This window comes from Eleutherodactylus coqui, chromosome 5 (genome assembly GCF_035609145.1).
Source record: "Eleutherodactylus coqui strain aEleCoq1 chromosome 5, aEleCoq1.hap1, whole genome shotgun sequence".
In the NCBI taxonomy this organism is placed as follows: domain Eukaryota; kingdom Metazoa; phylum Chordata; class Amphibia; order Anura; family Eleutherodactylidae; genus Eleutherodactylus; species Eleutherodactylus coqui.
The window spans coordinates 83,504,870-83,525,670 of record NC_089841.1 but is presented as its reverse complement, the minus strand read 5'-3'; the positions used below and the strand labels follow the sequence as shown (position 1 = coordinate 83,525,670).

At 44.9% G+C, this 20,801-nt stretch overlaps 2 protein-coding genes across 2 annotated transcripts in view; one reads left to right on the top strand and one right to left on the bottom strand.

The window, feature by feature from the left end:
• Window positions 1–782, bottom strand: part of IPO11 (importin 11) — a 450,706-nt gene extending 449,924 nt beyond the window's left edge. The window contains exon 1 of the mRNA XM_066602787.1: window positions 571–782. The gene's annotated coding sequence lies outside the window, so the exon portion shown is untranslated. The remainder of the gene's footprint in view (window positions 1–570) is intronic.
• Window positions 689–14,308, top strand: DIMT1 (DIM1 rRNA methyltransferase and ribosome maturation factor). Its single transcript, XM_066602790.1, has 12 exons — window positions 689–984; window positions 3,152–3,225; window positions 3,455–3,541; window positions 4,786–4,847; window positions 6,959–7,052; window positions 7,145–7,194; window positions 7,704–7,827; window positions 9,573–9,665; window positions 11,668–11,732; window positions 12,480–12,543; window positions 13,939–14,045; window positions 14,128–14,308. The coding sequence occupies exons 1-12, from the start codon at window positions 921–923 to the stop codon at window positions 14,168–14,170; spliced, it is 927 nt and encodes a 308-aa protein (XP_066458887.1). The 5' UTR covers window positions 689–920; the 3' UTR covers window positions 14,171–14,308.
• Window positions 14,309–20,801: the final 6,493 nt, after the last annotated feature.

Below are 20,801 nucleotides of genomic sequence, written 5' to 3'. Positions count from 1 at the left end.
AAAGTAATGGGTCTGGCACTGTGATGGGGGCACTGGGGCTAGCAGTTGTAAAAGTAATGGGTCTGGCACTGCGATGGGGGCACTGGGGCTAGCAGTAATGAAAGTAATGGGTCTGGCACTGTGATGGGGGCACTGAGGCTAGCAGTAATGAAAGCAATGGGTCTGGCACTGTGATGGGGCCACTGGGGCTAGCAGTTGTGAAAGTAATGGGTCTGGCACTGTGATGGGGGCACTGGGGCTGGCAGTAATAAAAGTAATGGGGCTGGCACTGTGATGGGGGCACTGGGGATGGCAGTAATGAAAGTAATGGGCCCGGCACTGTGATGGGGGCACTGGGGCTGGCAGTAATAAAAGTAATGGGGCTGGCACTGTGATGGGGGCACTGGGGATGGCAGTAATGAAAGTACTGTGGGCACTGGGGCTGGCCCTGGAGATAGTGTAGCAGTCACTGTTCTGTGGACCCTGTGCCCCCTCGGCTACGTGTGCTATTATCAGCTGTGTATGGCCGGCGCCGCACTGGTTGTGCTACACATGGTGCTGCATTCCTCGCTGCTCCCAGGTTGCACTCACCTCACTGCTCCCGGCGTGCGCCAGTGTACAGGCGGCAAGCATCGCGAGAAGAGCAAGTCTCGCGGGAGTGAGGCGGCTCCGCACCGCGGACGGAGGGTTTATACGTTATACAGCTCTAAAGCTCCGTTACTCGGAGCCAGTAGATCCGGTCCTTTCTCATCTATCACCACCGACCCGTGCACCGAGTGTTTACTGTAATATTACTCTCGTGGACAAGTCAGCTCGGGAGGTCAGAACTACACTTCCCGGCATGCTCCTGGCGAGCGTGGTCGTGTCTGGTGACGTCACAGTTCTGCGCCGGCCAGAAGTTTAGCACGTTGGTGTTGTGCAGTCCGAGGACAGTAGGCAAGATGCCGAAAGTGAAGTCTGAGAAGAGGAGCCGTAAGAAGCAGCAACAGGAGGGCAGGAGCCAGGGTACGTGCCGGGCCACAGGCCATGTGTGAGCATAGACTGCATGGTGGCTGCAGCTCATCTCACATGGTTGTCAGCATGGAGATGTCTTGTTGTCTCTTCCGACTTGTCTGTTGGAGCAACTTGTAATGTTTGTTCTGCTGTTACTCTGTTGTTCCCCCTGGAAATGTATTAATAAACTGGCAGCTGGGTGTTCCCAGTTGTGGACGTGTCTCTTGCCTGATGCTGTCCAATCGGTGCCAGACTGTGACAGGCTGTCTGCACACCAACGGATTTGCACTGCAGATCCGCAGCCAATGCAGTTCGCTACATGCTATGGAAAAATGCTTCTTTGTGCACCGTCGCAGAAACCAATTGCGGTTTCTGCGAGCGCAGGAAAAATCGCAGCATTGTTCTAGTTTTGTACGGATGGCTTCCATTGAAGTCAATGGAAGCCATCCAACCCGGTGCCCTTCTACAATTGACATTAGGGAAAGGTCACAGGTTCCGTGTCGGTATTAGTGTATCTTGATGCCACCGGAAGCTAGGGGTTTGAAAGGGAGAACACCCCTCACACTCCCAGCTCCTGATAGGGTGAAGGCACAAAGGTCCTTGCAGGTCCTAAAGTCGGTGAATGTGAGCCGTACGATGTGGAATGTCAGTGAACAGACCTGCACAGCTACAGCTCTGTGTCCCTGTTCCACCGCTGTGGGGTCCCAGCTGTCCTCCTCGTGCACCTGGAGGCGTCCGCAGGCTGTAATCAACATTCCCCTGGCGCAGTTGGGTCCCTGATGTGGGCTGGCAGCTCTCCTCCTGCTGTATGGCGGCGAGCGCTGTAAGATAGTGTCCCCCGTGGCTGTAGGCTCCCTGCTGTCCTGATCCAGTGTGCTGGGGAGGCATTTGTATAGCGCCGCGGCTGCATGTGTGTACGGCCAGTGTGCGTTACGGGCGGCCCGGCGGTGTGTCCTCCCTGCGGAAGGTCACACATACCTGGGGGAGGAGAATGGAGCTGAATGTCAGCTGCTGCCCGCAAACTGCCTCCACATAACAGTCTCTTCAGTGACTGGTGGCGAAGTCGCTCACCGCTGCTGAAGTCAGCGGGGTGCCGCCTTCGGCTCCGCCGCCGGGGAATGGCTGTTTCAGCAGGGGCAATCGTGCGCGCTACCGGTGCCCAGCAAGGAGCACAGGTGCAGGTCGCCATCCTCTACTACAGCACTTCCTGCTCGAGCATTACATCAGTGGCCTTCCAGGACCATCAGTCAACACAGATCAGCAGCCAATCAGGTTGAGGGGGCATCACCCCGTCAATCTTGACTCCACCAGGAGTTCCTGGTGGCGTCAAGATACACTAATATCTTCTGTGTCATCGCCTAGCAACTGCGCAGGAAAAATAAACTTAAAAAAAAACAAACTGTACTGCGCATCTCTGACGATGTCTCGCCGCGACCATCTGCGGTTCAGAAAAAGGAGAATACAAGGATTTACTAAAACAAACCTGTCTGGAGAGAAGATGGGACATCTTTCACCTTTTAAGGATGCTACAATTTTTTTTATTTTTTTTTTAAGATTTTCATCTCTGCTTTTTAACAGCCATTACTTTTTATTTTTCCACCTACTTGGACGTATGAGGGCTTGTTTATTGGACCAGGGACACTAAGTGGAGCGTCAGCGATATGTAGACTATAAGGGTGCCCGGACACGCTGCGGATGATCAGCGGTAACCACATCAGAGTACCGCTTGGACCTGCCAACTGAAAGTTTCTTTATGCCACTTGTTATCTGGTCTCCTATCAACGTGCGTACGAATATACACCCCCATATGCAATGTTGATAGCGTATGCACTGCGGACCGAACGCATCCATAGGGATGAGAGGAGCTCATCCGTGTGGAATCTGCAGTAAACTAGAGCATGCTGCTATTTGTCTTCCACTACGGTGTATTATATGCGCGGAAGGCGATTGTGGAATCCTCAATTCACAGTTAGCCGGCAGCCATTCATAAGAGACTGACTGCTGTTTACGTGGAACGATTCATCATTTGGTTTTCTGCCTGTGTAAACTGAACGGCGAACAATAATCGTTTAGATTCTCGCTGGATCACGGGAACCCGAAAACTAATTGTTCTGTGTAAAAGCAGCTTAAGGGAAGAGTAAAGCATAACTCTTTTTTTCTTTTTGTCTCTCTCCTTTAGGGGTTATGTTCAATACCGGCATTGGCCAGCACATCCTGAAAAACCCCCTCATCGTCAACAGCATCATCGATAAGGTCCGTTCTATACGTGAATTGTACAAGATACTGTTGTGTCTGGATGATATGAATAGTGTGTGTAGTAGGATGGCAGACCTGATGTATGGATGATGAGCAAGTAGGATGGCAGACCTGATGTATGGATGATGAGCAAGTAGGATGGCAGACCTGATGTATGGATGATGACCAAGTAGGATGGCAGACTTGATGTATGGATGATGACCAGCATATTTTACATATATTCCAGGCTGTCATACGACCCACAGATGTGGTTTTGGAGGTCGGTCCCGGTACCGGAAACATGACCGTTAAGTTATTAGAGAAAGCAAAAAGGGTAAGATCTGAATTCCCACGGCCTCCTAGTCTGCAAGATCGTGCTTGTACTGCCGCGGCTATGTCGTGTTCTGCAGTATGAGCACAATTGTGCAGAGATTTAAATGTTGAAGAGGCCGCTGCGTTCACGGGAGCAGAGCGCCATGACCTCTTCAACCAACTGATCAACGGAGATCCCATGTGGCGCAGCCCCACCAATCAGAAACTGAATGCCTATCCTGAGGATACAATTTTACAAGGTTGGATAATCCCTTAAATTGTGCAGTAACTTTCTAGAAATTAAAGATTAAAGGGGTTATCCAGGCAACTCCTACCGCGGTCAGAGCGGAAGCGCTGCTCCGACCCTTTTTAGTCTAGGTTCACACGGGGTGGTATTTCCGTGCAGGCTTTCTGCATGGAAATTCCACCTGCAATTTTTATCTCGGGATAATGCAGCAAAGTGGACGAAATTTGCAAAAATCTTGTCCTCGCTCTGCGGCCAAGCCATGCTGAAATTGACATGCCGTGCGGAATTCAAAGCCGCGGCATGTCAATTTTTTTACAGTTTCCCGCTGCAGGCATCTCTCCTCTCTATGGGGAAGAGCTGGCTGCAGCGGAATAAGCCGCTTGAAAACCCACAGGGACTTCAAGCTGCAGAAATCTCATGAAATCTCCGTGCGGTCCAGCTGCGGACATTCCGTGAGATTTCCTCCCCGTGTGAATCCAGCCTTGTAGTGGCCAGTGCCCGTTATTGCAGGCGCAGCTCTCGTTAAAATCAATGGGACCCCAGCCTGCAATTACAAGCACAGCTCCTATTGATTTCAATAAGAGCTGTGCTTGCAATTACGAGTTCCTTCCACTACAAAGGGTTCGGAGTAGCGTTTCCTCTACGACCCTGGCGTATTCCGACTGGCACTGCCTGGATAACCCCTTTAATTCTCATCTTGTTTGCCACTGGCAAATAAAGCGTACATGCAGCCATGGCACATTATGTGTGCATTTGCGTGTGGATAATCTACAGCGTAAAGCCGTACCAACAAAGTAGAAGAGATATGTTCAAACCTGAAATCCGCAGTATGTCAAGTCCTTCTGTCCATCATCAGTGAGGATTTCACAGTTTGCAGTGTAGAGGGTGAAATATGCAGCAGGACGCTGGGAGGCACCATAGATATGCACTTGGTGCTCATTATATATGCGTGACACTAACCTAAATGTCTGTAAAACCCGTGAAAAGCATTTAATATTCAAATCTCTGACTTCTTTCAGGTTGTTGCTTGTGAACTTGATACCCGACTAATTGCTGAGCTTCAGAAGAGAGTCCAGAGCACGTGAGTTTATATTCTGACAGACCACATCACATACAGCGGCACTGCCTTAATCTCCACAGGAGTGTTGGACCCTTTCTATTGTAACTTTTTTATTAACCGCTTAAGGACCAAGCACAGTAAATTTACAGCACTTGGTCCTTGGCTTTTAATCATGTCCGACAGCAAAAATACGGCGCAGGAGTTAAGCTCCTGCAATCATGCAGGTGCAGGTCAGGTCTTCAGCTGTCAGGCACAGCAGAGGACCTGGAGAAGAAGGGAGAAGGCTACATAGTTCCCAATGAGCTCTATGTATTAAAGAGTCAAAGTATTACTTCCACTATGTGACCCGGTGATCTTGTGACCGCCGGTTGCCCTCTGTCACAGCAGAGCTGCAGGGTCCTAGCAGACCCTGATCAGCTTTGTTAGTGATTATTATCACTACAGGGAGGTGTTTTCCCTGTAACTGGGGCTCCAATGGATGCCCAGGCTACAGTGTAAAAGTAAAAAAATAAAAGACAATGTGAATGTCTCCCAAAGGTCCTATATGACATCATGGGAACATAAATGGTAAAAAAAAAATAGTTACAAAAATAAGTTTAAAAAATGACAGAATAAATCTATATACCTAAAAAAGAAAATGACCCAAAACCGTCATGGTACGCACTGTGCAATCCAAATCATATATCAAAACATCCAAAACTTTATTTTAGCGTAAATATGCTAATTTTAAAAATGAACTATAAATTTAAAAATTATTATTTTTTAATCTTTTTGCCACTAATAAAACAAAAAAAAACACCAATATCTCAGAGAAAAAAAGCTGCAAAAAAATAAAACAGTAAGACCACCACATGGGTAAAATCCCTAAAAAGTATCTGGTCCTTTTAGGTACAAAACAACTTGATCCTTGAGGGATTAAAGGCGTTGTCCCAAGTTTTAAACTTCTTCCTGGCTGGGAAATAAGTGATCAGTGGAGGTCTGACCACTAGGACCCTCAGCAATGACGAGAACAGGGGTCCCCTGTGGAGTATTTTATCATTAGATAACTGTAAAGAAATTTTAAATCCGTTTTAGATGAGGCCACTAGATGGCGCATTCTACATGTCATAATGATTTCGTTTTATGCTTGAATTCCAAATGACTATTGTATTGAAATAAACGTGTAATGGCGTGTTCACATGGCGTGTTTTCTATCCGTTTGCTGTCCATTTATTTCATGGACAGCACACAAACTCATTATAGCGTATGAGGACTGAACACAGATGGTTGGTGTGAAAAGAAATCGCTGCAATTCTCATTCTTATCACGGACAAGAATAGGACATGCAATGGTCACTGTCCATGCACATGGTACACCACATACAGGTCTGATGTGGGTCGCACCAAATATTCTCAAGTGTTAATATGGCCTTACTGTTATTTTTGTAGTAATCAGTTGCTGGGAAGTTGTAGATGCAGTAAAAAAAAAATGGAGACGTACGGGTGCCATGACTATAGCACTGTCCATCAATCTAGAAAAAGACCATTTATTAGTAAAGTCCTCTCTATTCACATACCACACTTCTACTAGCCTCATTAATGATCCATAACTCTCACTCCTCGCTGGTCAGTTGATTTGAAGTGACAGCGGTGCTCTAGTGATTGTCGTGCCCACTTAAGTCTATAACAGGCACACCATCTTACGGTGTATAGCAGCTCAATCCAACTCACTTGAATGGGACTGTGCTGCTCTCAGGCCATGTGACCAATGAACATGATGTCCTACACCTGATACAAGACCACGGCTCACCTGAGCTCTGAGGCAATCGGCTGAGACAGCAGACTTCCACCTATTAACTATTGATGGCCTATCCTGAGAATAGGTCACCAATAGTAACAGTCCTGGAGAACCCCTTTAACTGTGTACTCCATTATTTATAAGAACAGCACCCACAAACTCTACTTCTCCCCACCTTCAGACATGGTCTTACTTGTCTCATAGGGACAAGTCATGTGTACAGTAAAATCGTAAAGTTTCCCAGCTGAAGTTTTAGGTAATAGATGAGTAGTTGAACATCCATGAAATAAGCTTGCTGTGTCTATAGTCGGTGCAGAACACGCAGGTGATATATTGTCCATATTCTTATCTTCCAGACCGATGGCGAGTAAACTTCAGATCCTGGTTGGTGATGTGTTGAAGACTGATCTTCCGTTTTTTGACCTGTGCGTGGCCAATTTACCTTACCAGGTACAGTGCCTCCCCCGCACACATATATAGGACGTTCCATGACTGTTGTCTTCATCACCCTCTATTTAACTGATTATTTCCTCCTCCTATAGATCTCCTCTCCGTTTGTTTTTAAGCTGCTTCTTCACAGACCGTTCTTCAGGTAAGGTGATTGAATACATGAACTGACAGATGTGCTGCAGTCAGACAGGACATCATCAAGGCCCCCCATATCTCTGTCATCCAGATCAGCTTGCAGCCTTCATTTCTGCTGTATGTCCTGTGTTGGCCTGTAGTTTTAAATGGATGTCTAGGACTTTACTATTGATGACCTATCCTCAGGAAAAGGTCATCAATAGATGATTAGCGAAAGTCTGCCACTCTGGATCCCCACCAATCGGGTGGGCACACTGTCAGTGCAGACCAACCTAGTGTATATTTCTGGTACATGTGCCTACTCCAAGCAAGCCCCACCTACTTTTCAAAAAAGTGTTTGTGCTAAAACTTGCATTTTTTTATTTTAAACTGCAGAAACTGGTGTAAAACTTTCTACATGTCCCCTTATGTGCATATGTCTCACCCATGAAGCCACCAGTACAGACGCGCTTCTTTTGTAAGTGATTGGATGAACTGTCGTAGTTCTCACATTTGCTTTCTCTGTTCGTGTTGTAGATGTGCAGTGCTGATGTTTCAGAGAGAGTTTGCAATGCGGCTGGTGGCCAAGCCAGGAGACAAGCTGTACTGCCGCCTGTCTATTAACACCCAGCTGCTGGCTCGTGTAGACCACCTCATGAAGGTAAGGCAGCTCTCTCACCTCTGCTCACGTCACGTGCCTGTGCTTGCCCTTGGTTTATTTAGGGAGTCAGCACAAGACAGACATTTTCACAATGCTCCATGTTGGAGGAAGCATTATTGAAGGTAGGGTTTGTGTTAATCCACACACTTTCTCCCAGGACGGTGCTACATTCTTTATCAAAAAGTATTCTAGTACCTAGAAGAAGTTGTCATTTTGCTGCAAAACTCTGCATGCAGTTCCATCTCTGGCAGATATACAAATAATGAGACTTGTGGCGTGATTAGATTAATGGTCTTGTCACCGGAGACCATAAAAATGGTTCCCCCCTTGGCCTATAAAAGGCTCTCTGAGGCTCCTTGTGTGTAGTGACCTCTTCTTCCACTTGCGTAGAGCTTGTTGCCCACTAGACGCCTCTACGATGCAGAGAAGAGATTTCACCCAGTTAATAGAGTTTGAGAGGGGCGCATTTCCAAGTACTTAGCTGAAGGACATTTGGTCTCACGGCGCCCATTACATGTACTGTAATGTACTTGACACCCATCTACTGTCTCCTCCATGTGCACTGGTGTCATGAATGATGAAACTGGACTGCTGCAGAGTGTCTTCACTCATGATTCCAGGTGTAGTTTGGACATATGACGGCCGTATTTGTGTCTGGAGACCTAGGGGTGAGCGCCTCAATCCTGTCTTTGCTGTGGAGCGGCACACTGCCCCCTGCTGGTGTGATGGTCTACAGGACCACGGCATATGACAGTCGGTCACCGCTAGTAGTGGTACGAGGGACAATGACAGCTCAGTGATATGTTCAGGAGAACCTGCAGCCACATGTGTTCCTCTCATAGTGGCTTCCAAGAGGCATCGTCCAGCAGGATAATGCTGAGCCGTACACACAAGGGGGTCACAGGAATGTCCCCACAACATTGTCACACATCCGTGGCTGCCCAGTCACCAGATTTATCACCAGTAGAACACGTATGGGATCATCTGGGACACCAACTTTGACAGCCTACGAGTTTGCACAATCTAGAGGTTCAGTTATGTGGACCGATATGTCGCAAGATACCAATGAGAACCTGTATGCCTCCATACCCACCAATATCACATCTTGTATCCAAGCTAGAGGCGGTACAACAGGGTACTAGAGCCTCCATGCCCACCCGTATCACATCTTGTATCCAAACTACAGGTAGTACAATAGGGTACTAGAGCCTCCATACATGCCCGTATCACATCTTGTATCCAAGCTAGAGGTGGTACAACACGGTGCTAGAGCCTCCCTTCAAGGGGTCAGTTTTTTCCGCAATAAATTCTCCTTTTGCTCTGATATTGTAATCACTTACTTCTATCAACATTACAATCACGCAGAGAAAGTTTCATTCGATTCCAACAATTTTTAGGAGAGGGACTGTTTTTGACTGAGTGTATACTAGATAGATAGATATTGCCCTCAGTGAGCTCTATGCTCCTCCATCTGCTGTCAGCTTCTTCTGTCTGTTTTGTGGGTCATGGTTAGCTAAACCTAGTCTGACTGACTGCGTATGGGCTGCCGACAGCCACCACCTGCACACTTTGTTTAGCTCAGTGTGCCTGCCTTTGCATTCTAGCATCTGTGGGGGTCTTTGCTCTTGATCCCCAGTGTCTGATATGTTGGATTGTGTGCCGTCTTCAGTGCTGTGCCGGGTACAGTTTACATGCATTTGGGTAAGGACCAGTTTGCTGATAATTCTACTATTCTGCACTTCCAGGTTGGAAAGAACAACTTCCGTCCTCCTCCAAAAGTGGAATCCAGCGTTGTTAGAATAGAGCCCAGAAACCCTCCTCCTCCCATAAACTTTCAGGTAAAAGCGATTGAACTTGTCACCACAAACACAATGTGATGTTAAATGTGTCATACTTAGGCTACATGCACACAGGCGTTGCGGTAAGTGACGCAATTTGAATTGTGGCGCTTTGCTGCATTTTACTTTCGTTTTTGGCCGCAGCAATGGTGCGGTCAACGCCAGCTTTTAGCATTCCTCATCATTGATGGAGCGCTAAACGCTCAAAAATAGACTCCGCTCGCAAATCATGGCGCTGAAAAGCGCTGTGAATGAGTGGCTGTCTGAGCGGTCCCATTGAAAACAATGGGAGCGTTATACCGCAATTAGCGCGGTGCTGAAAGTGCCATGCTAATCGTGGTAAAAACCGTCTGTATGAGGGAAGCCTAAGGCCGCATGTACATGGAGGAATCAAGCCCTGGCAGCAGCAATGTCCGTGCATACCTGCTTTCTGAATCTTCATCTGTACTGCGAATGGTCCGCACGGCTTGCCGGTAGACATGCGTAGTACAGATTTTTTTTAAACTCCTGCTTCTCCTGCGGAATCCGCAGCCTGTCCGCAGTGTCAATTGCCGGCGGGCTTCCATTGGCTTCCATGGAAGCCGTCTGTGCAGACACCACAGGAAAGTGGAGCTTACTGGGATTTTTCATCTGAGAGTGGAAACTGCAATTGGTTTCTGCTTATATGCATGAAGAATCACAGCAATCTGCAGTAAAAAATGTGACGTTTTGACACACATGGCCCATAACCGTGGAAACTCATCCTCAGTGAGAACGTATAAGAAATAGGTAAAATGATGTTCTAATAAGATAAGATTACTCCTGACAGCAGCAAAGCTGAAGCTTGCAAACTAACTGTAATGTACGCTTAGACACATGAGCCGACTGTCCCACTTTACATTTCTATGTCTTCGTGTAAATAAGAATCCCTCAACAGACGGGTGAACTTCTGGGTCAATTCTATGACAGCACCTTGTGTAGAAGTCTCTCAAGCATTTACAGATACAGGGTGACATACAGTTACGTCCGGTGCATTTTGGGTTTGTATTGAGGGCGATCTGTAGCCACTCCCACTCCATACAATGCGGGTGCCGCTTGTTTCTTACAGCTGACACCTGCCCGCAATAGCCACAATCAGCATTAACACGGATCGGGGCTGTTAACCTTTTACATGCTGCTATCTGTTCTAACAGCATTTAAATCTCCTGATCGAAGTTTGGGGGTTTACTCTAAGTAGAAATTAGGGGGGAAAAAAGAACTTTACGTACATTAAATAGTACCAATGAAAAATACAACTCATTCCGCAATTACAAGCCCTCAGAAGGCTGCGTAGATGGATAAATAAGAGTTCTGATCTTTTTGAAAGCGGGGGGGGAGGGGGGTGATCCAAAAGCCGGGGGAAAGCAAAAAAAAAAAAAAAAGTTGTTACTTAAGGAGTTAAGAAGAGCGGTGCACAAGTAAGGGTGATTTTTCTTTCATGGGTGCGTTAACATGTTAACATACAACAGCCAGAATGGCATAAAAAGATAGAACTCTTCCAGTATTTCATGCACCTTAGAAATGTTCGATGGGCTCCGTTGGTAACATTAGACGACCTAAAACAACATATCTCCACTGCAGTGGAATCCATAACGGGGGATATGCCGGACACATCTAGGTTGAAGTAGACTATCAGCTTAACATCTGCCAAGTGGCCACTGGCGCCCTCATGGAACATCTGTGAGCTGCATTAAATACCTGGAAGGGTTCTTTTATCCTTGCGGGTCATTCTGGCTGCTGTACGTCAATTTTTCTTTTGATAAAACGGTTTCACTTTTGCGCAGTTCTCTTTTGAATCGCACTGCATAGATGATCGGGTTTTATCTCTGACTATCCCCGTTTTTAGGTGAGATGTGAGGCGGTAGTATGCCCCTTTGGGAAGCAGTGGTCATTTACCCACGTGTGTTGTGCCAGGTCTTTTCCTCTGTCTGTTGCCTCATCTGACATACGCAAAATAAGGGCTGTTTACATTCTCACTTTCTAGGAATGGGACGGTTTGGTGCGAATTGCATTTATAAGGAAAAACAAAACCCTTTCGGCAGCATTTAAGTAAGTATTGTCCCTAATGCAGTGAACCGCTACTAAGTCTGACCTTAGAAATATTAAAAGGGGTTTCTAAAACTATCATACAATGTGGTTCGGGGCAGGGAATAGGACAAAGTAACGCGTTCTGCAGTGGTCGCTGATTAGATGTCCAGCAGAGTGGCTCCTGCAGCTGTCACATTCCATGCATTGGTCACGTGACCGCTGTAGCCAATGACTGGCTTCAGCAGTGGTATGTACGTGACCACTGAAGCTAGATCGGGCATAGTGGTCGCATTTCTTATTTTGTCCCATTCTCTCCCCTTGGCCACTATTTTTAAAGTCTCAGAAAACCCCTTTAAATGAAATTCTTGGAACTCTTCCACTGGCCAATAGCTATAATAAGTGTAAGCCCAAACAGTTTTTTTTTTCAACCAAGTGTTTTAAGCCGCCATTCTAAAACCACATACTGACACAACTTGCTTCTTGCAGTTCTGTCTGCAGCATAGAGGGTTAAAGATATGCCTGGAGTCTTAGGGGTTAAGCGGGTTGTACAGAAATACTCAATCCTATTAGATCCTTGCCTTTTCCTGCCACATCTCCTCCCCTGCCCACTACATAAGAAATGCCTGGTGTAACAGTACACATACCGCGACCGCCAGCTTCCTGATAAATCTGCTTACTAGCATGTTTTTAGGTTCATATTAAAAAAAGGATGGGGGGGTGGGGGTGGAATATATTGCGTAGATGATATCTATGTTCTCTCTTCTGTAGATCCAGTGCAGTCCAGGAGCTGTTGGAGAAGAATTACAGGATACACTGCTCCCTCCACAACACTGTAAGTGGTGCCATGCTGAATGCCATCCCTGTGCGGTGGCTGCCACGTGGCACATATCAACCATACAGGGCAAGACTGGGACATGTTATTTAGTCCTTGGAAATAAAGGGGTTTTCCAGGCTTTTACTACAGATGATCATCGAGGTAGCAGCCAGACGTGTAGTAGGCGACTTCACTTCCTTTTAAATCAATAGGAGCAAAGCCGGCTATTGCACTTCCAGCTCTGACCCCAATGACTACATCCAGCTTTACTTCACTGACAGCAGGCAGGGAGATCAGCTGATGGGCAAGGATCCTGGGCAGCGGAGCATCACCAATCAGCTATTGATTAACTATCCTAAGGATAGGCCATCAATTGTAAAAGCCTGGAAAACCCCTGTGAGAATTGTAAGAGGAACAATATCACGTCATGAAGATGTAGATCATCCTTATGTAGATCTTGTATCCGTTCTTAGCATATTTCCTAATCTGCTTCCCTTTTGGTACTGAGAAAATGAAATTTAGATTAAATTATTCAAATCACAAATGAATTTTGGCAATTAATGGCTAGTGAGTGGTCAGTTGGTATCAGTGATCAGCAAAAACGTACTTTGCAGCCCCCTAGTCATGTATCCAAATACACTGGTCAAGGTAGAGTGACCTATTGGGGGCACCCTGGAACATATATACCTTAAGATGCCCCCCTTTCCCTGGCCTCTCCATTGATCAAGCCACCAAATGATGCTGATTTATTAGAGATGATTGATAGACAGGAGAGTCTAATCCAGCATGATCCAGTCCGGCTCATCTCATAGGTGCCTCCTTGATATGGAAAGATTCAAAGCTGCCTTGTTTGACTAACGGCTATCTTCCTAAATTTCCCCATAAGCATAAACATTTGACTTGGCTAAATGGACAGAATGTTTGTGTGCTCTAAAGTGAACAAGTGAATCCACACAAAAAACTAACTGAAAAAAATGATTTGTTTTTGGAATAGCCAAGTCCTGCCAAGATTCTGTAGCATGACGTGACTTTTCTGTATGCGAGGCATCCCAGAAATATTACTGACCTGAAAAACCAGGGGAAATGGTCCAAACATTTTCCTCTACATTGTGCTAATCTTATCTGCAGCTCCAGGAAACTTTTAGTGGAGATGATTGCTGATAAATGGGGATATACAGGTGATTAAATTAAAGGTTCACTTACTTTGTGGAGGTTTTTAGAAGTGTTTTTGTGTTATTAGATTGTGTTTGTAATTGTGAATTTGGTAACAATTAGAACCAATTTTATTACTAATCAATGCGAAAATCCAGGTAATTCCAAAGGATTCACTTACTTTTGCATGCAACTGTATGCATGCAAAGACCTTAGACTACCTGTATAATATAACATTTAACTCTTGACTTTCTGACACAGACCATTCCAGAAAGCTTCAGCATAGCTGAGAAAATTGCAAAAATCCTCACAGATACTGAATTTAGCGATAAACGAGCCCGTTCTATGGACATCGATGACTTTATCAGGTAACTTCACTGTGACAGTTTTCAAAAATTAGATCTAAGAATGAACTTTTCTCTAAATCCATGTAATTTTTTTCTTTAACAGGTTACTTCACGGGTTTAATGCAGAAGGAATCCACTTCTCTTAAATTACTTGATGACGTCTTCCTACTTTACTGTAAATTATTGTGTATATAGTACCTGGTATCAGCCATTACCTGGGTGGAAATATATGTAAGATGGAATCGGTCTCTCGGATGTGTAATTAAAGGGCCATTTATAGATAATGACTGTTGCGCAAAATTAATTGAAATAAACAAAAATGCGCGATAATTGCTACGGCTAAATGCTAATCCATCGTGCGCTATTTGGTTGTCGCTCAGTTGCAAGCAGCATAAAACTCCTCACTGGTTCGCTCACTTCTTTCTCAGTTTTTGTAATAGAATGTGAAGTGCTGAGCGATTCTCAGCGGTGATCTGCCTGTCTAAACGCTCTGTACGAGCACGAACAACTAGCGGTGACGTTGCCCGCTCCTGCAGATTTTTTAGCCATCAGTCTAGTGGGGCATTAGAGGCAGGAGCGGTGATGCCCCTTCTTACTTTCTACAGGTATGGTAAGAGACACAAAGAAGGACATGGATGTAGCATAATGATGTCCTTCTGCACACTTTGCTTTGTATACCTGGCATATAATCCTGTAGCGATTGCAAGTTTTGTTGCCAACTTCCATGGAGATTAGTTTAAGACGAAACCTTGCAAGTTTCACGCTGACCACGGAGTCTCATGATTACATACCGCAGAACCATCACAGACAATAGGTTATGGTCACAGCTCATCTCTCCCAGCCCTGCACAATGAAGCGGTCACAGGGCATGTCCACAACCTTCTTCTATAGAAGTTTACTAGTAATTATTAAGAAATTATAGTACCCGCGTTTCTGGTGGCGCCACACAGCTGTGCTACATGGTACATCCGGTACACATGCAGCACATTACATCCTGGTGGCTGCTGTCAACTTATCCAGTGTACAGTACTTTCTACCAAACTGCAGAACGGCTCCTCCCACAGCAGTGACTTCACCGCAGATCCTTCAGCCGGCCGGATCTCTGTGGTGGAGGTAGGTTGATGTCTCCTGTCAGGACTGCTGAGTTGTATGTGAGATAATAATGGCTTAGCTTTTATCTTCCCCTTTCAAGAGCCCTAACTTTGTTCTTCTGTTGGCCAGGCTCTGTTTTTTATATATAACTGTAGGACCTGCGATGACCTCAGCAGGGGCGGAGCATGAGAAGCACCCACACACAAAAGCATATATTTTATTTATAGTACGTACGTATGTATGTACAAGTGGTCGTTTTCTGAACTCCTTTACTTCTGTACAGCTGTTTGCTGCAAAGCAAATCTCTGTCAATGCTGCTGTGGCAACCTATGCAAGCTGCTTCATAATATGTAAATGAAATGGGGAAAGGGGGGGGGGGGGGAAATAAAAGCTTTGAATAAAGCATTTCATTCTATATTTTAATTCAGTAAATATAACGATGTGGGAGCAGTAAATTACAAAAAGGTGTGCAAGGGGGGATCACTGTTTTATCGCTAATGATCAGTTACTACCCACTTTCTACGGCTTTTGATTGTTTCCACTATACTGTGATTTTAGGTTGATTGGGGGAAAAGTTTGCATTTTAAGGACTTTTTGGTGCGAGCTGCAACTTTTTACTTCTGGATTGTCTGCAACAAAATCTCATCAGCTAGTTTTTTGTATGCGTTGTAACCCGAGACAATAAAGCCAGCTACTCGAAAATTAGCCAGAGGGTGAACAAGCAGAGATGTTGACCCAGCAGATATTCGGAAGTTAGAAGACCAGTAATAATTATCCTGGGTGCAGATATCTTAATGGTTTAGCAAGAAAATTCTAAATACAAACTTTTTCCTTTTTTTTCCACCCCCCTCCCTTCCTTCCTTCCTTTACGGTGCTCTGTATAGTTACTAGATTCTTTCAATAAAAGCAGCATATTTGACGTTCTGGATGTCCGCCTCATTATGTTGTGACCTTTCTTTTGCATATTGACTCATGTTTGAACTGGTGTGCTGTGGTCTTGTGCACAACAGGGATACAGCCTGATGCTGTCTTCATACCTATATTGGTGGTTTTTGAGCACTGCTCAGCCAATCACTTCTAGGAGGTGGGATTTATGAATCTCATAATCCAAGAAACGATCTGTGGGTGGCCGAGGACCGCAGCAAGTGCACTGGACCGCTGGAGAGCAGCGGGAGGACCCAGACGAAGCCTGCTAGGTAATGCAGTTTTTTATTTATTTATTTTAAATGTACTAGAGCTAATGTTCATTTTTGGGGTAGGACTTCTATTTCCAGCCTCTCCAAAAAAAAATCAGGACAGGGCTCATTTACAGGGTAGGTCTTATTTTTGGGTAAACAGGGTAAATGGATCCACGTGTTATGTGATAGCTCTGACCCTGATCACTTTTGTACTGTATATATCCTGCATAGCGCTCAGCCAATCACAGGCAGCGCTCAACTGTCATTAAATGAATGGCTGAGCGCACAGCCAATCAGAGGCAGCCCTTTCAGGAGGTGGAGATTTTTAAATCCACAGCCGGAGAAGAAGCTTCAGAAGAGTGGCGGGAAGCCAGCGAGAAGACAGGAGCCCCGACAATGGCGGCGAAGTGTTTCTTTTTGGTCTTTTTTTTTATTTTCTTTACAGCAACTATGAATGATTTGCAGGGAAGGGCTTATAGTTCAAGCCCTTCCCCAAAAATCACTGCAGGGTCGCATCCCATTGTTTTCAATGAGGCCGGCGGCAGTAGCGCTGGCCCCATTGAAAGCAAAGGGATGACATCACGGTCCTTTGCCACAGCTGTGGCAGGGGATTTCTTCATCCCCAGACGGAGTCCCTTTGTCACTTAACATGGTAACAGTGACCCAATCAGAGCATGTACCATTTATAACCCTCCCCCCTCTGCTTCCTATCACTGACCAGTTACTTACCCACTTACACATATAGTCCCCCAGACTAAGCATTCTCATGTTATACACCAACCTTTTATATGGCACAGTATGAAACGCTTTGGAAAAGTCCAGATACACAAGATCCAATGACTCTTCCCGGTGCAGTCTAGAACTTACCTCCTTGTAGAAGCTGCTCAAATTGGTCTGTTCTAAACTATCATATTCATACCTTTACAACAAAGGTTCCCAAGCTTTTGTACCTTGCAATCCACATTCAATTTTTAGTGACAGTCAGGAGCCACAAAACCATGAAGGATAGATATGTTAAGGGGAGATAAAAAAAAAAAAAAAATCATGAATCTGTAAACATTTGAAATTCAACACTAGTGTTATACTATCCAAACTGCCACAGTGTCCTGGGTGGAATATGGCTGCAATATTGTAAATTACCAGTGCATACTGTCGTATGGGCACCGGTGTATAAGGAGGACATAGTTGATATAGAGTGTATGCAAGAGAGCTTATGAAACTCTAAGTATAATGTACAAAAACATGAACAAACAGTACAGAGAACTTTCTGAATTTTTATACCTATGCCTGTAATTTAAAAAAGTAGGCATCCTCTATGTTCATCATATACAGGGAGTCTTTACTGTAAGAGCAGTGACACTGCAAAACTTTGCCACACCATCTATATAGTTAATTCACTATACATGTTCAAGGAGAACTTGGAGGACTTTCTCAAAAACATATTACAAGTTACGGGTACAAGATTTCTGGCGCTAGAACACTAATCCTGAGATTTATTCCATTGCCATAATTGGAGTCGGGAAGGAATTTTACTTCTATGTTAACAATCTGGCATTGGCGTCTTCAGGCTTTTTGTCTCTCTGGCTCAACAGGATAGAATTATAGGTTGGACCTGAAGGAAATTTTTTTTAAACCTGATCAACTATATAACTAGAACTCCTATGGTGAGCCACACAGCAGGTTGTCCCAGAGGACGAACACAGCTTTACAAAATAGGCTCAATGACTGCGGCCACTGATGTGCTGTGGAATCCTAGCTAAGGTATTCCTCGCTCCCCCTTCACGCTTCTGATCTGTTACAACACCTATAACAGAACTTTACGATCCCCTTCTCTCTTGTTCAGACATTGAGGATCTAAGGGCGATTTTTACATCTGCTTTGGATTTCGCCACAGATCCAGCTCAAAGAACCAGAAGAAAAAGTGCTGCATATAGTGCTTTTTCTTCCGTCCAAAATCAGGTGTCCCTTATTACGGTATAAGTCAGTGGGTTCCACCTAGCGCTGTTCTGTCCAGAGATGGAACAGTTTGCCTGTGGAGATTCCTCTTTCCTGCTCCCCGATGCAGATGTGAAACCACCCTAATAAATACTTAGAAATGAAAAGCAATCCCTGACGCTTGGATTTTTTTTCCTTCCTGTTTCTTTTGCTTACATGACTTTCTCCTTTAAAACACTAAATTGTTGCAGACATCTTGCAGGTTTGACTGAAGGAGCATTTTACCACAAACCAGCAGTTTTTGGAAGTTAGACTCTTTCTACAAGCACTTGAGAGCAAAGCCAGAACCCATGCACAGACAGCAGTTTCTGGGTTTTTGCCCCTCATCAGTGTGCCCGAAACAGCTGTCTGTGCATGGGTTCTGGCATTGCTTTCAATTTCTGGTCATTGTTACAAGGCTTGTATAGAGAGTCTAATATTGACTTTAGGGATTGCTACCATCCAATAGATGGCACTGTGGCGGTATTGTTCCATCTCCCTTATTACCAATCACTTTAAAACATTGTGAAATGTCTTGCAGTTTTCAGCATCGCTAAACGTACCCATTATCATCTTTACATGCAGCATAGACTGAGCAGCAATAAGACCATAGGACGCGCCGAACTTGCCAACATTGTTCTGTTTATTGTTAACTCTTGTGCTAAAGGCATAAGTTAACAGAATGAACATAAGGCAGTGACTGTATACTATATATCGTTCCATAGTCATCGGTAAAGAACTTCTGGATGATGAATGTACAGATGAACAGAATGGTCTAACAGCATACATTATTCCTTTTGGAATCTAGACAAGAAAACGTGTTGCAAAAGAGAATAGTGCCATCGCTCTGTCAGTGAAGCAAATGCAGCAACACCTTAACTTCATTAAATGGCCATAACTCCTTTCTAATATAAAAGTAAAAAAAATGAACATGTTTACTATACAGCAATAAATCATTGTGCATTGTACAAGTGGACGATGGATTCACTGATGGTTACTTTACAGAAGCAGGCACCGTGGACGGCAGTTACCAGCAGGCCTTTCCAGCCATATATTACAGCGCACCTGATAAAATGTGGAAATCAACCATCTGTGTGCAAACTGGCATCTATTCCTTGACCATATTTACCCCCTTATTTCAATAACCTTGTTTAAAATGAGGCATTTTTAATGAAGTCAGGTAACTGTGTGCACAGCCATGTATATAAACCCAAAGGCTAATTTCCTGATTCGGCCTCATGCACTCGGCCCATACTATGGATACAAGTTCCGAATTGTACAGTTGTAACATGGCAACCACAGAGGCTTAGATGCTCATACTGTACCCATGTATACCTCCATAGCACATGTAATGCAAAAGAAAAAAAACTGTTCCATTGCAAATCCATATAATGGAGGAAGCATTCTGCAGCAGCATAGGGACCATAGCTCTGCCAAGTGCATGAGGCTTAAAGTGACCCTCCAGTTTCAGGACAAAACTTTATCCTGGGAGCAGATGGAGGAGTTATATTACCTGCTGCTGGTCTTCTATTCGGTTGCCTCTCTGATCCACCAGTTCCAGGATCACTTTTCAGCTGTCCAAGATGGCTGACGCAATCTTCAGACTACCTAGTTCCCACAGTGCGTTTGTGTTTTTAGCCTACCAATGCACTACAGATGATCTCCGATTAGCCAGCACTGCGCACATGATCAGTGCCAGCCAATCAGAGAGCAGTACAATTAGGTAGCTAGAAAAGCACAGATGCCATCTTGGACAGTTGAAAACAGGTTCCTGAACCAGTGGATCGGAGCGACATCAGCATAGAAGAATGTCAGGGGGTAATATACACCCCTTCTGTGCAGGGACAGAATTTTATCCTGAAACCGGACAGTTGCTTTAAAGGGGTTTCCAGGCAACGTTGGCTGTCAGAGCTGGGATCCACTGGGATCGGAGTGGAAGGCACTGCTCCAACCCCTGTGTAGTGGCAGGCACAGCTCCCATTGATTTCAATAAGACCCAAGCCTGCAATTACAAGCGCCGGCCACTACACAGGTCGGAGGGAGCAGTGGCTTCCACTCTGACCCCAGCGTATCTCGGCACAGACAGCGGGCGCTGTGTTAGAAAACCCCTTTAATACAGGAGCAAAACTGCTGCCTCCATGGTGCATAGCCAACTCTACAACACCTGAGAACTACAGGATTATGGGCAATGCTGGTCATACTAGGATTTTGGTTTAAAAGGCTTATTATTAAGCTGGCAGCTGTACATGATAACTTATGTAAATCAATGCAGAGTAGAGACTGTGGTTAAAACAAAAAGGTTTTTGCAAGTTTTGTTTGGGGGGCGGGCTTGGACAACAGATCACTAAACAAAAAAATAATTACAAAAAAATACAAATAAAGTTAAATGCCAACCAATGGTTCATTAAATGTAACTTTGTATCAAAGTTGAAAAGTACGGGAAACAAAATATATATATATATTTTTAAAACAATCAGTCTCAACCCAAGAGTGAGTAGTTAACTCTAATACATCTGCCACTGCCTACTTTGTT

What these genes read in the sequence shown, in the direction of transcription:
- DIMT1 (XM_066602790.1), top strand. Translation starts at nt 921, where the DNA reads ATGCCGAAAGTGAAGTCTGAGAAGAGGAGCCGTAAGAAGCAGCAACAG. An exon ending in TGGCCAATTTACCTTACCAG is followed by an intron (nt 7,053 to 7,144) that starts GTACAGTGCCTC and finishes CTCCTCCTATAG; the next exon opens with ATCTCCTCTCCGTTTGTTTT. An exon ending in GTGTAGACCACCTCATGAAG is followed by an intron (nt 7,828 to 9,572) that starts GTAAGGCAGCTC and finishes CTGCACTTCCAG; the next exon opens with GTTGGAAAGAACAACTTCCG.